The following is a 17,501-nucleotide window of genomic DNA, read 5'->3' on the forward strand; positions in this document are numbered from 1 at the left end:
CTGAGGAGCATGCGTGCTACACACACACACACACACACACACACACACACACACACACACACACACACACACACACACACCCTGTGCCGTGGTCCAGCATGCAGGAACAGTCCAGGACTGCCCTGCAACCTTACTGTGGGAGGACAGAGGGACAAGACAAGCTAAGATGAACCCTGGAGGTCTCTGATGGTCCACAGGGCACAGGGATGGAGGGTGGGAGTAGGCAAATGCTCCTGCACACCCAGGGCCATCAGGGAGGTTGAGTTGGGCTAATGTCTACTCAGAGCGATGGGAAAGGGACAGAGACCTGGAGCTGCGGCCACAGCAGGACGGGTAGGGGAGGGGAGCACCAGTCAGGGCCACCGCCCCCTCCTCCACTCCCCCCCCCCTCCCCTCCCCTCCCCTTCAATTGCCCAGACCTAGCACCCTGCCTACACAGGAAGACGCTGAGGTCTGGCTGTCCCTGTTAGGCCCTGGGGAGCTCAGAGGAGAAGGCCTCAGTGCTGCCTGGTGAGACTTCAGTTCCTAGCATTTTGCGTGTGTGTGTGCAGGTGTGTTTGAATGTGTGTGACGGGGTGTGAAAGGGTTGTGTGAGTGTGTCTTTGGAGACGGGGGCGTGTTGTCTTTGTCAAGGCTGTGGAATTTGCTGCAAAGAGAGAATGTAGCAGGAAGGGAACTGTTCAGGTTATATTTTTGATATAAAATTGCAACTGTTTCTTTGCTTTATTTTGTTCTTGGCTCTATGTAGCTCATTGAATACCAGACGTTCAGAACTGGGGAAGGCAAATTTCAGGTTGCTTTTAGCTCAGGTCAAAAGAGCAAAGGAAGCTCTTCTGGAAGAAAAAGAGGAAAAGGGGTTTGTGTGTTAAGGGATAAAAAGGGTGTTGGCGGGACCTGAGGGAAGAGGTTTGTGAATGGGGGAGGGGTAGAGACCCTAAGTCCTGGCCCCTGGGCGGGAACCTGGAGCCTGTTCTAAGGCCCAGGCACTTGCTGCCGGCTCGGCCCAGCCCTCCCTGCGTCCAGAACCGTCGGCCTCAGAACAGTGCCTGTCCTTGCCTGTACCGCCTTTGCCTGCACCAGTCCCAGAGGGTGCAGTCAGGAAATGATCGTTTCATTATCCACTTAGAAAGTTATCAATTGACGGTGTTTTTCAAGCTTTGCATCGCCCCTGAAGACTCACTGCTGGGGTGGGAAGGGCTGGGCAGTGTAAGAGATGTCAAAAGTGAAGAAAGGAGAAGGGCACTAGTCCTTGAGCTGGAGTGTGGATCTCCTGACCCCGCCGAACTCCTGCCTGGGTTTTCTTTCTGCCTCTGGACGCCCCCTCCTCCCTGCCAATCCCACAGACGCCTGGACTCACTAGGTCCAACACGGGACATACGATGTCCTCCCAGTGACTGCCTCTCCTCCCAGGTCCCCATCTCGGTCTCCCTGGAGGCTTCCTTCCCCACGCAGTCACCAAGTCCAGAAGCTTCCACCTGGTTGTGTTTGGAGAACTTGCCCAGGGCCCAGCCCAGGCCCCACCTGGGGCCTGGCTCCCCTGCAGTCTCAGCCGGCTCAGTCAGCATTGGGGGAGGAGGAGGGGTCTTTATGAAATACCGCCTGGACAACCCTCACTGAAGCCTTCTCCATCACTGCCATGGGGGGACGCAGAGTAGGGCCTGAACCCCCAGAAAGGGGTTGCCCGGTGGACAGATGGGGTTCAACAGCGTTGGTGCTTGTCCTGGAATCCTTTAAAATTGCCCTCAATCCTGATGGAACTGAAGGACAAGTGATCAACTTAGTGTTATCGTGCCAGAAATGTGTAACCTTGCCAGTGATACTTTTGAAAAGGGAGGGTCCAGTGTCCCATTGTCTAGATAGATTTCAGAAACCACATCGTCCTCCTGTCGTGATTTTTACCATCCTACTTATCGCAGGTGGTGCCCGCTTCCACGTAGGGGGTGAAACAGGTTTCCGTGAAGGTAAGCGCACCTGAGTTGAAGAAATGAGGTAATTTAGAGAGAAAAAGTAAGAAGGGAGCAGCGGGGTACGTGACTCATACAAGAACCCGAAGGTGGCCTCCAAACGGCAGGTGGGTCTGAAAACCCAACTTGGGGTGTGAGTTGAGTGTTTGCACGTACGTGCACAGGGGGTGTGTCCGTCTTTGTACAACATCTGGGCCCAGGGGGTGTGTCCGTCTTTGTACAGCACCTGGGAACGAGTGTCTACATGCAAGGGTTTATGTCTCTGGGGTCTGTGACCCCAGCAGGGGAAGGGGCTGGACTGCGCTCCCTCTCAGGCCTCTGGAAGGTTCTGGAACCCAGCCCTAGCTGTGAGCCCATCAGCCCAGGCTGGACGTTCGGCAATCGGATGCAACCGTCTGGGACTGGCTGCGCGGCGTGGTTGAGGGGCGGGGCAGGGGGCGGAGGAGCGGCTTACGGCCAACGCGGTGACTCAGCACGGTGGGGTGGGCCGGGGCGGGGCGGGGCGCGCCCACCCATATAAGACTCGGGGCCGCCACCGCGGGCGCCGGAGTTCTGTCGCTGCTGCCGCTGCAGAGGTCCGCGTCGCCATCAGTGAGTCCCCGCCGCCTGCAACTCCCTGGGGGATTCCGAGGGGGCTCCCAGGGTTTTGGGGAGCAGTTGGGGCTCTCGGGGGGGGCCTACAGCGCCCAGAACAGGGGATGCAACCCCAGGGAGGACGAGCGGGCGCCCTCTCCCCCGTAACACGCCTCTCCCAGACGCTAACAGACTTCTCTCTGCATCCTGCAGTGCCGCCCTACACCATCGTCTACTTCCCTGTTCGAGGTAGGGACCTGTGACCGGGAGGGAGGGGAGGCAGAGGTTGGGGGCTGCAGCAGCCCACGCCCCTCACCCACCTGAGGGAGTCCCCAGCCTCCCTTTTCCCTCCATCACGTGGCTACTAGCTCCGCCTTCCCTGTGCCCCGGAGCTGCCCGTTGCTAGAGTACGCAACTTCCCGGGCCTGGCCCGCCCCTCCGCAGTGTGCTGGGAGATCATCGGAGGAGTCCTCACCTCCTTGGCTCTTTCCCAGGGCGCTGCGAGGCTGGGGTCTCTGCCCATCCCAACACCCCGTCCTCCCCTTCCCCAGGGCGCTGCGAGGCCATGCGCATGCTGCTGGCCGACCAGGACCAGAGCTGGAAGGAAGAGGTGGTGACCATGGAGACCTGGCCTTCACTCAAGGCCTCCTGTGTCAGTACTTCTGTCGTATCCCGGGTCAGGGGCTGGGCACTGGGGGGCAAAACTAGGGTGGGGGGCGGCCACGCTCTGCACCTCTGACAGAGCTGTGCATTCCCCCAGCTGTACGGGCAGCTCCCCAAGTTCCAGGATGGAGACCTGACCCTGTACCAGTCCAATGCCATCTTGCGTCACCTGGGCCGCTCCCTAGGTGAGTCCTGAGGCTGCAGGTGGCCCAGTCCAGGGCAGGGGTGTGTGGGCATCAGTCAGCGTTCCTGAGCATCTGCTCAGTGTTGGCCCCTTGAGCCTCTACCACTTAAATCAAATTGTCCTGCAACCCTGTGGAGTGGAGGCAAGTGGAGGTTACCTATCTTGCCTAAGGTCAGGCCCGGGTCTGTCTAGCAATCCTTGCCCTGTAGCAGGCCACCTCCCACTGAATTCTGAGCATGGACTCAGACGGTCCTTTTCCACATCCTCCTCCCTCCTCCCTGGCCGAGGCTCACAGGCAGCCACGTGGCCTGTCTGGTGGGTCAGGTTGTAGTGGCTAGTCAGGCTCCCCGTCATGCTGTCTGCTCTCCCGCCACCCCAGGGCTGTATGGGAAGGACCAGCGGGAGGCGGCCCTGGTGGACGTGGTGAATGACGGCGTGGAGGACCTTCGCTGCAAATACGTCACCCTCATCTACACAAACTACGTAAGCAGGGACACGGGGATGGTCACTGAAGACAAAGAAAGAAAGGGGCTTGCTTCCTTCTCACCCTACACGACACCCCTCACGCAGCTCTGACTGACCCTTCCCTTGGGCTGCTTCTGGCTCTGCGGGGGGCGGGGGTGTCAAGAGCCATTATGGACTGGACACAAGACTCAGCCTCCCTGCCCGGGGGAGGGACCCAGTCAAGTAGCAGGCAATGGCAGAACAGCGTGAGGACAGGGGACATCCAGCCGGAGGTGGTCCCTGATCCGCAGCTGGGGGAGGTCCGGAGCACTTCCTGGAACCAGGTGCAGAGGAGGAGGGTCTATAGTCAGCTTCTAGAAGGCGTGCTGGCACTGTCAGGTGCACAAGGTATCAGGCACGGAGCACATTCAGGGACTAGGGACCAGTTTAGCAGAGGCAAGGCGTGTGTGCCTACGTGTGTGAGAGGGAGGGAGGGAGGGAGGGAGGAAGAGCGGCAGGAGATAGAGCTGGAGGGGCATCAGGCCCAGGTCCTGGAGGCCTTGAACCAGCTGGCTTGGATGCTCTCTTTGGGGAGTCTAAGCAGGGCGGTGTCTGTGAGATCCGGAAAGATCCTACAAGGCTTTTGCAACAGTCCGGGGAGCGATTGTGGCAAGAGTGGCCTAGCGAAGGATCAGCAGCTGAAATGGACAGGATGTGGCAATAGCCTGGGGTGGGGAGTGAGGAGAGGAGGGGCGGGGGCCGGGTGAGTGGCGATTCGCTGAGACGGGGCAGACAGTAGCGGACGTCTCAGGGCAGGGGCAGAGGCAGGGCGAGCAGCAGTGTGAGGGTCAGGAGGATGATGTGCGGTGGCATCTCTCTGGCAGGAGGCGGGCAAGGATGACTACGTGAAGGCACTGCCCCAGCACCTGAAGCCTTTTGAGACCCTGCTGTCCCAGAGCCAGGGCGGCCAGGCCTTCATCGTGGGCAACCAGGTGAGCTGGCCCTGTCCCGCCTCTTCCGCACCACCCTCTTCTTACAGATGGCAAACCGGTGCAGAGCGAGCACGTGAGCCATTGGTTCAGCAAAGCTGGGCAGACCAGGGGACCGGCTCGGCCTCCCTGTCTCGCACCTCCCACGCCCACTGAGCCCCTGCCCCGCTCTGCCCTGCAGATCTCCTTCGCCGACTACAACCTGCTGGACCTGCTTCGGATTCACCAGGTCCTGGCCCCCGGCTGCCTGGACTCTTTCCCCCTGCTCTCGGCCTACGTGGCCCGCCTCAGCGCCCGGCCCAAGCTGCAGGCCTTCCTGGCCTCCCCGGAGCACGTGAACCGCCCCATCAATGGCAACAGAAAACAGTGAGGGCTTGTGGCACTCTCAGCAAGAGGCAGGGAGCTGCCTGCTTCCCCTTCCCTAGGACCAATAAAGTCTCCAAGAGAGAAGCAGTGCTGTGAGCATTGAGTTCTCTGGGGAGGGGGCTCCCTGATCCTCTCACGCCTGGGGGAGGGACAGGCAGCTGGACAGGATACTTGAATCCTAAAACACAGAGTGTCTTCCTGGAGCCCTCAACCAGCTCTGTGTTTACTGAACTCCAGAAACAAAGAAAAAAAAAAAAAGAAACAGGAAGAGTAATCAGCCATGGTCCCTGCCCTGGAGATCCCCACAGTCTACAGAGAACAGGTTCACTTAAATATGTTTTCTGCTCTCAGCAGGCCACCTGCCAGAGGGCCTCCATCCAGGACTGCAGGAGCTGAGGGGCCCTTGGCTGAGCAGGGGCGTGGGGAGGAGCTGAGCCGCTCAGAGCAGCCCCGGCTGGGTCGGTTGGAGGGTCAGTCACTTCTGCTCAGATGGGGCTCTCCTTTCTTCCTTGTGCGTCGTGGGCACGGGAACAACACTGGGCGGTCCGGGTGGCTCGCCGCCTGCCTTCTCTCACCATCTTTGTTAGCTGGGCGAAGAGAATGACCCAGCCTAGGTGAGCTGGCTGTGGCGTATCCACAGTGGGGAGGCATTGGGGTGCAAACAGGTTGTGGCTCTCGGGGCTCCAACGGATGGCTGGAGGGGAGGGCCTGTGGGAGGCCCCCTTGGTGCAGCCTGGAGGAGCAGACCCTTCTCTGGGGAGCCTTGCCCAGCATCAGAGCCTCCTGCCCAAAGCGGGGAACCTCAGTAAGTCAACCTCTCTCATTGCTGAGAGAACTCAAAGTAGGTGAGACTTCCAGGAAATGTTATTTGAGGGCCCAGAGGGAAGCAGCTCTGCAGTGACTAAGGTGTCCTGCCTGCATGGTGCAGGGCTGGTGGGTTGGCAGAGGGGTACCTGCACCCATCCCACATAGAGAGCCCCAGTTTAGGGGCCATTCATGGTGTCAGAGCAATCATGGCTCCAGCATCAGGGCAGCCATGATTCAGTTCATGCCTGAACACCCTCGGAGGATCCCAGAACAGCTGAGAGCAGTGCCATTGGGCAGGTGGCTGGGGAAATGGGTTAGAGGCTGGAACAGACATTGCCTGTGGGGGACATTGGCTTCAGGAAGTGTGAAGCAAAACTAAAAGGCGGGGCTTCCCTGGTGGCGCAGTGGTTGAGAGTCCGCCTGCCGATGCAGGGGACGCGGATTCGTGCCCCGGTCCGGGAAGATCCCACATGCCGCAGAGCGGCTGGGCCCATGAGCCATGGCCTCTGAGTCTGCGCGTCCGGAGCCTGTGCTCCACAACAGGAGAGGCCACAACAGTGAGAGGCCCGCGTACCACAAAAAAAAACCCAAAAAACAAAAACTAAGAAGTATGTATCCCCGCACCATCTATAGCTGCCCTTGCAAATAAGGATAATAATTGCTAAAGCTAATGGAGTACCTTCGATGCCAGGCATTATACTAAATGCTTTAGTATATTATCTTCCTTAGTCCTCACCACCCTTGAGTAGGTACTCTCATCCCTGTTTATGAATGAGGAGTCACAGAACGTTTAACTTGCCGAAGAGTGAATAGAGGCAGCAGCAAGGTTATCATATTGCTTGTTGAATATGAAACAGGTGTTGAAAACACCTGGTTGAAAACAGAACAGGTGTCCATCAACAGGAGACTGCCTCCGTACGCTAGGGGCACACACACACAGTGGATTTTGCACTGTGAAAAAGAGCAAGGAGGCCTGGATCCGGCCCTTTGGGAGCACGGGGCTGAGCCAACAGAGTGCAGCCCTGTGCAAGAGACTTTTTTCTATTGCTCACCGATGATATCTGGGAAAATGACACTTTCCTGACCCCTCTGCAGTTGGGAGGGGCCATATAGCATGTTCTGGTCGTGCTGGACTGTGGGCAGAGCGGGTGAATCACTTCCAAGGACAACATGGAGCGGGACACGTGGTGTGGTTGAGCGGTGGCCTTGTGGTTTTGCACTGCCGGCATTTTACAGTTGTTATTGCAGCATAACCTGACCCATCCTGTCTGATCTATCCTTTATTCTCAGCTCAGGCTAAGGGAATCCAGTCACCTCCCAATTTTGTCCTGCCTCTGAAGGTGATCAGGCGAGGGGAGGGGGCTATGACTCTGGGGTATTCTCCCCACGCCAACAGTAGGCCCCTCTGGCTCTCCCAGACCAGCCCCTGAGAGCTGTCAGTGATGGGGAACTGAGAAAATGTCTTCATCTGGGAGTGGAGGAAGACACCCAAGCTGGGGGAGGTGATCAGAGAGAGACTAAAGGGCCCAGCCCCCTCCTTGGCCTGGACATTTGGCTGCAGGGCCAAAGTGGGACAGATTCTCCTGGAGACAGCACCTGGACCTGGAGACGATGGCTAGGTGACTTTGGCCACTGGGGAGAGCAAAGGATGGTTTCAGAGCCGGGCCGGGCCTGCTCCTTCTGCCTGGGAGCACACTGCACTTGCACAGCTAGTCCACTGCATCCCGAAGGCCCGCCCCCACGGACTGATAGAGACCTTCTGCACTCCACCATCTCCTGACCTCAGCACCGCCCTCACCTCTCTTTTGGAAACTCCACTTCCCTCCTAGCTGGTTCTAGCTGCCCTCTGTGAAAATAGAGACCAGCAGATGACAGCAAGCTGTATACTCAGAGCCGGCTCCAGCAAGGGAACCGGCCACTGCCAAAGGCTGGCTCAAAGGCAGGCAGAGGAGTGAGGAAGCTTTACGGGGGAAAAGGGAGACTTCAGCTGTGCCCTGAATGGAGGCTGTCGGCCCGGGGAGCTGTAGGCGGGCTGACTGGAAGTGGGGGCATTGTGTGTCACTGCTTAGGGGAGCAGGTTTGGCTTCCTCTGGTTGGTCCTAAGTTGGAAAAGGGGATAAAAATGAAGGAAGCTGCCACTTATTAATCAAGTCCTGGACATTTGGGGTGGTTATTTGCAAGGGTTATCGTTGGCTCCCTGGATTGTTCCTAGAGATAGCAGTCTGACTTCCTACAAGTCTGACCTATAATGGGCTGGCTTCCTGTCCGGTTACTGTAGGTAAGAGATTGGTTTCCAGGCAGGTTGCTGCAGGTCGTGGGTCAGATCTTTATCCATACACGGTCTGGCCATTGTCCGTTATGTGTTCAGTCTCCTCTTGCAGAGAGGCGACCCCAGCTACAGCAACTGGAAGCCTTTTCCTCAGGCATTTACCTTGAGTGGAGAAATCCTGTAGGGGGAAAGCAGGAGCCCACACATTCTCCTTTGAGGAACGGTCCCTGGCTCATTTCTGGGCCCTGGAGGAGACTGAACACTCGGGGGGCACCAGAGGATCAGTCTGAGTTGCCCATGAGAACAGCGAGTCAGAGATGGTGTGCCAAACAGCACTGCTTCCAGGACACGTGAGGGACTCGGGAAACTGCAGGAGTTCGTGGTTCCCGTTGCCAATGTGCCTGCACCTGCCACACCTGGCCTGGAGGGCCCTGGGGGCTAACCAGGAGCTGGGCTTCCCCAGGGCTCTGTGCAGCAGGGCTGCTGCCTCCGGCCGAGGTGGGCAGCCCTGAAAGGCCCTGGAGAAGGAAGTTCTCCCCAGGGAAGAACTTTGAGTGGCACCTCTCACTGCCCACTTTGCCAGGAAAGAGAGAAGGCCAAGGTCAGCGTCCAAAGTCCTGGGCAGAGGCCAGTGCTCAGGAACTTGGAAGGGGCAAGATGCGGGGCGGGGGGGAGCGGGGGAGGTAGGAGCTGGCATTGAGTTTGTTGGCATAAAGGATTAAGGGAGGGCCTTAGGGTGGCCAGTGGGATGACCCTGCTGCAGAACAAGGAAAGCTCCAAACAATCGGGGGTGCTGACCTCTAGAAGGCTCGCTGCTTCCTCCTACCCCAGCCGACCCTGTGCCTACTCGGTGGGTTTCCAGGCACCTATTGCTGCAGAACAAACTTGGTGGCATCACTCTCTATCAGGAATCCAGGCCGCCGGGCGTAGGCCTGACGCTGCACAGGCCTGGCCTGGCCTCCCGCCCTTGGCCACATGCAGTGGGCGGGGCTAGCAGCGTGCCCTCCCGCCCAGCTTCTGCAGCATGCGCAGAGAGGTCCGTACCCGGCTGGGAGAGCATCGGAGGCCTCCGCGAGCAGTGGAAACTGATCCAATGACAGGGTCTGTAGCCAGCAAACCTGCCACGAAGTTTACAGTCCCCTCAGTCACCCAGAGCTTCCGTCAAACTTCCTGCTCGCTCCTAACACGACAAATATCAACGGACAACAAACGATTGCCAGATATTTGAGGGAAATCTCTAACGTAAAAGAGAGAAACAATAATAAACAGGAGGGGGCAAAGGAACTCAGAGAAGATAGACACTGTGCCGGCTGTGCATGAGAAAACTTCAAATAAACTTTAATCAGCATCTTCAGGGAGATAAGAAAAGTTATTACATCTGGAGGATAAAAGGAGGCTATTAAAAAGAGCGTTTCCCGGAAAGATTAAAAATATGAGAGCAGAAATGAAAAATCTCCGGGGCTTCCCTGGTGGTGCAGTGGTTAAAAATCCGCCTGCCATTGCAGAGGAAACGGGTTTGAGCCCTGGTCCGGGAAGATCCCACTTGACGATGAGCAACTAAGCCCGTGTGCCACAACTACTGAGCCTGCGCGCTAGAGCCCGCGAGCCACCACTACTGAAGCCCGCCCGCCTAGAGCCCGGGCTCCGCAACAAAGAGTAGCCCCTGCTCGCCTCAACTAGAGAAAGCCCGCGCGCAGCAACGAAGATCCAACGCAGCCAAAAATAAAGAAATAAAATAAATAAATTTATCAGAAAAGGAAAAGAAAAATCTCAGAAGGTAAAGTTGAAAAATACATATGAAAATGGAACAAAAATAATGGAATAAAAATGGAATAAAAGCATGGAAAGATGAGAAAAACAGAGTATTATTCGAGGAAGTCTAGAGAGAGGGAGAGAAGAGGGTAGAAAAAAATCGTAGGGAGGGCTTCCCTGGTGGCACAGTGGTTGAGAATCCGCCTGCCGATGCAGGGGACACGATTCGTGCCCCGGTCCGGGAGAATCCCACATGCCGTGGAGTGGCTGGGCCCGTGAGCTATGGCCGCTGAGCCCGTACGTCCGGAGCCTGTGCTCCGCAACGGGAGAGGCCACAGCGGTGAGAGGCCCGCATACAGCAAAAAAAAAAAAAAAAAAAATCGTAGGGAGCAGATTATCAAATGAATAATACATTTTCTCAGGACTGAAGAAGATGAGCTTTCACGTTGAAAGGCACAATGAGTGCCCAGCACATTGAATGAAGAAGGACCAAAGACTGATACAAAAGCAGATCGTGAAATTCCAGAGCCCCCAGGAGGAAAATGAAGACCCTGCAACCTTCCGGAGAGAGAAAAACACCACACACGAGGGATAAAGAATTTGAAATCGCGTCAGATATCTTGTGGTGGTGATGAAACATGTCCACAAATACTTTGACGCTCCGGCATCTCTATGCCCTCCCGTGGAAGCTGGGCAGGACTTTGCTGCTGCCTCAGTGAAGAGAAAACAGTGGAAGCCACACGATGGGGCTTCCCAGGCTAAGTTTGAGAAGGTCACACAGCTTTGCAGTTTCTCTCGAGACACTTGCTTCAGTCATTGTGCAAAAGGTCCAGCCACCCTGAGGCTGCCACAGAGAGAGCCCATGTGGAGAGATCAGAGATGGGGAGAAAAAGGGAGGGAGGGAGGGAGGGAAGGAGCAGTGATGAAGACACACCTGCTCCCAGCTGCCCAGCCCTGGAAATGACACTCTTCACTTCTGCCCCATCCAGATACAAGGGGGCTCTCTGCCCAGGAGGAGGAAATAAGTTTGTCATATCTAGTCAGTCCCTACCACATACAACATCAGATCTATACATATACAGGAACTTGATGTGTGATAGCAGTGACGTCACAAATACTGAATAAGTTTGAAGAGTTATTTGGTATTAGTAAAACTGATTCACCGTATTGAGAAAAACGACTGGATTCTCATCTCACGCCATTTACAACAATAAACTCCAGATAGATCAGTTGTTCTCAGCTGGGGGTGATTTTGTCCCCCAGATTATGCTTGGCCACATCTGGAGGTATTTCTGTTGTCACAACTTATGGGGTGCTGCTGGCACTTAGGGATGCCACAATGCACAGGACAGCCACTCACAGCAAAGAACTGAAGAGGCCCAAGTGTCCATAGTGTCAAGATTTAGAAACCCTGCCATAGGGTTCACCTATATGTGAACGAGAAAAATAAAATAATAACAGGAAAAAAGTAAGAGATTTCTTTATGACCTTGGACTGGGGATGAATTCCTTAAACAAGGCCCCCAAATGAATGAACTTGACTACATCAAGACTGAGGATTTCTCTTGTACAATGATGGTTACTATTTATCAGATTATCAGATAGATGATAAACTCAAAGGAAATATATTTGCAACATCTGACGGGGGAGGGAGGACCAGTGGTTTATAATGTTGGAGATGGTGTTCCCACTAATCTTTCAGGATCCCCCCAAAGGGGGCCTTCCTGGTGGCACAGTGGTTAAGAATCCGCCTGACAGTGCAGGGGATGGGGGTTCAATCCCTGGTCCGGGAACATCCCACATGCCGCGGAGCAACTAAGCCTGTGCGCCTCAACTACTGAGCCTGCGTGCGGCAACTACCAAAGCCTGCGCGCCTAGAGCCCGTGCTCTGCAACGAGAGAAGCCACCGCGATGAGAAGCTTGCGCACTGCAACATAGAGTCACCCCCACTCGCCGCAACTAGAGAAAGCCCGCGCAGCAACGAAGACCCAACACAGCCAAAAAAAAAAAAAAAAAAACCAAAGCCACAAAGACCATAAAAAACCAAACACACACTCCATCTCTCATGTATGTAGGAGACATCTGGAGTGATTACAGTTATGAGCTTCTATGCACCAAATAACATACCCTGACGTTCACAAAGCAAAAGCTGATGGGAAGACAGGGACTTAGGCAACTGGAAACAACAAATGTCCAACTCTGAAATAAGAAAACAGAGAAGGCACTGTCCTTTCAATTGCTCATGGGACATTTACTATAGTAACCATATGTCATGGCGCAGAGAAAGTTTTAGAACATTCCAGAGGGAGAGAGAGGAACAGTACAGACAGCAGTCTCTCATTATAAGGCAATAAAATGAAAAATAGCAAAACCCAGGAAACAAAGAGACTGTAATGTTTACAGTTATAATATTTATATTTATAAGTGTATTTATACATCTCTCTTAAAATGGCATGGGACTTCCCTGGCAGTCCAATGGTTAGGACTCCACGCTTCCACTTCCGGGGTCATGGGTTCGATCCCTGGTTGGGGAATTAAGATCCCACATGCCGCGGTGTGTGAGGCCAAAAAAAAAAAAAAAAGAAAAAAAATGGCATGTCAAAAAAGAAATCAAAACCAGAATTGCAGAACTTCTAGCAAATTATGATAAAGAAGCACCATAAATCGGAAGTGTTGGTCCTCTTGTCTCGATTACTCTAGCTTTATAATTAATCTTGCTCTCTGGCAGGGCAGATTCCCCCCAAGCCTCTCGTTCGTCTTCAAAATTGGTTTGGCCCTTCTTGGCCCTTTGTTCTTCTATATCCATTTTAGAATCAGTTTTCCCGGTTCCATGAAAGGCCTTGATGGGATTTTGATTGGAGTTTGTAAATTAACTTGGAAAGATGTGACATCTTTATGGCATTAAGTCACCCACCTGGCAAAGTCCCCTCAGCAGCTGCAGTACTGGCTAGAGGCAAAGGGAATGTGGGATTCTGGAAGGACGGAGGCAGCCGTAAATACTGGCTATGGCGTCATGACCCATTGCCGAAGCGGCGCCCCTCCATGTGTCCTTTGTGGCTCTGAGTTTTGTGTATTGGGAGGAAATTGTCTTTGGAAGGTGCAAAGTGGTCACGGTAAGAAGAACATGTACCAGAAGATGAATAGCTCAACCTGTCTCTAATAAACACTCGACCGGTTTTTCTTTTTGCTGATTTATAAGGGAGGGCCTGGCGTTTCTAAAAACTGAACCTTGAGTCTCACATTTCTAACAGCTTGGGATTAGTCAAGCAGTGTGTAAGCTCTTCCTGGTATCTGTCCTCCCAAGCAGCCGTCAAGGGCTACACGGGGCAAAGAAGAGACTAGAGCTTTTGTGTTAAGGGACAAAGGGGGTGTAGGCAGAACGCCAAGGGACAACTTGGGGTTGGGCAAAGGACCAACATGGAGACAGTCCTTATACCTAGACCTGATCTACTAGATCCAGTAGACCTGGATCTGCTACCAGGGAGGTGCCAGGGTGGGTGGGCTGAGCGGACTGCACCGGTCCCTGGGACCTGTGCCCAACGGAGACTTCACAGGTCCTCCGTGTTGGAGACTGCAGATGCTGCCCAGTGCTTCAGGACCAGTATGAGCCACAGAAGGACCCCGAGACACTGGCAGCCTGACAGGGAGTGGTTCTCACACCAGGACGAGAATCTGCAGAGCATGTGAGGGCGCCCTGCCCTGGAGAGCAGGGAAGGGGGCTGGGTCACATGCATCGTTAAGTGTGTTGCTTGATCCAAAGGCAGTCACGTTGTCCTGTGTGTACCGCACCAGCCATGACTGATCGACTTTACTTTCTCGAATTTAAATTAATGGGAAAAAAAAAAGAGAGATTTCCAGTTCAAGATATTAGAGTAGAACCTGAAATGCACCCTGTCCTTCTCAAACACATCAAAATCAGAGAAGGATAAAAAGCGTTAATAATGACATTCCAACCACATAGAAATGAAAAGGGGAATTCTGTGTAGACTTGAAATAAGGCTCTCTTTGAAGGAAAGAAATAGGAAGAAACCCACAGCCTGGGGCGGGAGCTGAAGCCTTGTGACTTAGCCAGGAAGCAGGAACACAGCCAAGCCAATGCACAGGCTTGGGGCCAGGGCTGGAGAGCAAGGTTGAGAGCCTTCCGTGACTGAGGCCAGGTCTCCACCAGGAGCGTGAGGCAGGGGGCCGGAAATGCCCTCCCTGCCGGGTCACAAACAGGACCAACCCAGAAATCAGGAGTGCAGAATTGGGGATGGAAGTAAGTGCAGAGGGAAGCAGTATACCTGGTTTTGTTTCATATCCAGCAGGAGGATAGACATATGAACTAGCTTTTGCTGGAAAAAGAAATTTTGGCATGACTGTTAAAAATGTAAGGGAGGGGATTTCCCTGGTGGCGCAGTGGTTAAGAATCCACCTGCCACTGCAGGAGACACAGGTTCAAGCCCTGATCCGGGAAGATCTCACATGCCGCGGAGCAACTAAGCCTGTACACCACAACTACTGAAGCCCGCACGCCCAGAGCCTGTGCTCCACAACAAGAGAAGCCACCGCAATGAGAAGCCCGTGCACCGCAATGAACAGTAGCCCCTGCTCGCCGCAACTAGAGAAAGCCCGCACGCAGCAAGGAAGACCCAAAGCAGCCAAAAATAAATAAATAAATAATTTTTTTGAAAAAAGGAAGGAAAAAAATGTAAGGGAAACCACTAAAAATAGAAATAAAATGTATAACTTTCAAACCAATACTGGGGAAGAAGGGAATAGCACAAAGAAAACTCAGTTAATTCAGTAGAAGTCCGGAAAATAGAGGAAAAAGAAATAAAGAGAAAGAATGCTAAATAGAAAACACAATATAATATGGCAGATATATGTTCCAATGGCAATACCAATAAATGTAAACAGGACAGACTCTCTTTTTATTTATTTATTTTGCGTTACGCGGGCCTCTCACTGTTGTGGCTTCTCCCGCTGCGGAGCACAGGCTCCGGATGCGCAGGCTCAGTGGCCATGGCTCACGGGCCCAGCCGCTCCGCGGCATGTGGGATCTTACCGGACCGGGGCACGAACCCATGTCCCCTGCATCGGCAGGCGGACTCTCAACCACTGCGCCACCAGGGAAGCCCCAGACTCTCTTCTTAAAAGACAGAGATTGACTGAGTTAAAATAAAACAAAATGAAGTTTAATTAGATGTTGTTTTAAAAGCCATCCCTAAAACAAGAGAAAGATTGAAAATAAGAAAAAAACCCCTCAAATACTAATAAAAAGAAAGCTGGTGTAGCAATAGTAATATCAGAGATCATAGACCTCAAGGCAAAATTGTTAAAAGAGATGCAGAGAAATATTTTATATTAGAAAAAGGAACAACCATAAAGAAAACATTCTTTAAAATATAGGTGTTCAGGGACTTCCCTGGCGGTCCAGTGGTTAAAAACCCATCTTCCAATGCAGGGGATGTGGGTTCAATACCTGGTTGGGGAACTAAGATCCCACATGCCTTGGGGCAACTAAGCCTGCACGCTGCAACTACTGAGCCCGTACACCACAGCTAGAGAGAAGCCCACGTGCTGCAACGAAAGATCCCGCATGCCACAACAAAGATCCCGCGTGCCGCAACTAAGACCCGACGCAGCCAAATAAATAAATAATATTTAATAAACTAAAGTATAGGTGTCCAAAATTGGCTCACAGAAATAAACAAATAGCCCTAAAAGAAATGGAAATGGTGATCAGATCACTCCTAAGCAGAGCCCCCAGTTTCAGACGGCCTTACGGTGAGTTCTAGTGACACTTCAGGAGATGATAACTTTTACCCTCAGAAAACTCCTGCAATGTATAGGAAAAGATGGGAAGGGGCACACCTCATTTTAACAAAACTGGAAGAGATCCCCTGGAGAAAATCTGAGCTGGAGCTGGAGAGGTCAGCGCGGGCCTTGAGTGCCAGGTCCGGGGACTTGGGCTTTGTCCTGAGGACACGAGGGAACCACGAAGGGTCTCAGGCAGGAGAGGGGCAAAACGGATCCAAAGTTTACAACAATCCTGCTTGTTCCATGGTGCAAAGAAGTGATTGCGGGGGCCGAGACTTGAGGCTGGGAGACCTCAAGGAGGCTTTGCAAAATTCCAGGTGAAAGCTGATGGGTCACTGCCATGGGGCGGGGCCTAAAGGCACAGGAACAGGGTGTGCTCAGAAGGCAGAGTTGGCACAATGCAGTGGATATGGGGACAGGGAGGCATCCTGGATGCCTCCCAGCTTCTGGCCTGGAGGCTGGTAGGGGAGACAGACATGGACAGTGGCATAGGATGAGACAGGTGAGAGCCAGGGTCTGGGATGCCTTGGAAGAGGGCTTCCTGGAGGAGGTGATACTGAGTGGAGCCTGGCAAGTGGGTGCTCTAGATGGGTGGGGACTGAGTGGGGGACTGAGGGTCAGGAGACCTCAGGCCGAGTTCCGGCAGCTGTGCTGTCTTGGGCAGGCAACTCAGCGTGGCTAATATACTCTGTCCTCTTCTGAAAATGGGGGCTCATCATTCCCATGCCCTGGGTTGTGGGAGGATTAAGAAGATAACACATGGCAAGTGCTTGGCACAGAGCCCGGCGCTGGACGAACTGGAGCTCCTGCCCCTCACTCTTAGTTTCCCACGGGCCCATGCCCAGCATCTCCCATCCACAGCATCACCCGGCTGCCTTCTCCCCATGGCCTTGTGTTCCCTTTTGACCCCGTTAGATAGGGATGAGGAGAGAATCCACCCTCTGGCTCCATCTTGCCCCCCTTCTGCCACCCCAAAGGGAGGGATCCATGGACTCGGGTCTGAGCTCCGGATTAGCTGTGTAATCCCCAGCTCTGTCTGGGCAATCTCTTTCCCTGCCCAGGAGAGGGGGCCTGGGGCTGGGAGTCAGGACTGCTGGGCCCTGGACCTGGTACTGCCCTACCCATCTGTGAGCCCTCAGACAAGGTGCCCAGGCTCTTGTCGCCTCTTTTGGAAACACCACTGACATCCTGCAATGACTGTCATATGTGTGCTGTGTCTGGGGCACTTTGGGAAGGGAGAAAGGCCTGGGTTTGATTCTAGCTCTACCACTCAGCAGCTTCATACCCATGGACAAGAGATGAAACCTCCATGGGCCTCAATTTTTTTCATGTAGAAAATGGAGTTAACACTATCCAGGGCTACTGTGGGGAATATATGAGAAAATAAGGGCATATTACTTTGTAAACGGTACATCTCTCAAGAGACAGGGAAGGATGATTACAGGACAAGAGAATAGAGGAGCTGGGGAGGGCAGGCCAAAACGGACATGCTTATCATGGGACTCAGAGCCAAAGGGTTCCAGAGAACTGACAAACTGATTAACAAGAGTTAATCAGGCTTCCAAGACTTCAAGAGAAGGCAAAGAACAGAGGCCCTCCTCAGGTCACGGGAGCATTGCGGGGTGGGGAGGGAGTGGGCAGAAATGCCCTAAAGCCCCAAGAGGAAGAGGTCCTGTGGAGAGTGGGCAT

General features: G+C 53.7%; 1 protein-coding gene across 1 annotated transcript; it reads left to right on the forward strand.

Annotated features, from left to right (window-relative positions):
• Positions 1-2,447: 2,447 nt before the first annotated feature.
• On the forward strand, positions 2,448-5,267 carry LOC117313234 (glutathione S-transferase P). Its single transcript, XM_033861268.2, has 7 exons — positions 2,448-2,555; positions 2,751-2,786; positions 3,089-3,189; positions 3,298-3,385; positions 3,764-3,867; positions 4,713-4,820; positions 4,999-5,267. Coding segments are annotated over exons 1-7 (627 nt in total). The 5' UTR covers positions 2,448-2,554; the 3' UTR covers positions 5,188-5,267.
• Positions 5,268-17,501: the final 12,234 nt, after the last annotated feature.

Source organism: Tursiops truncatus, chromosome 8 (genome assembly GCF_011762595.2).
Source record: "Tursiops truncatus isolate mTurTru1 chromosome 8, mTurTru1.mat.Y, whole genome shotgun sequence".
NCBI lineage: Eukaryota > Metazoa > Chordata > Mammalia > Artiodactyla > Delphinidae > Tursiops > Tursiops truncatus.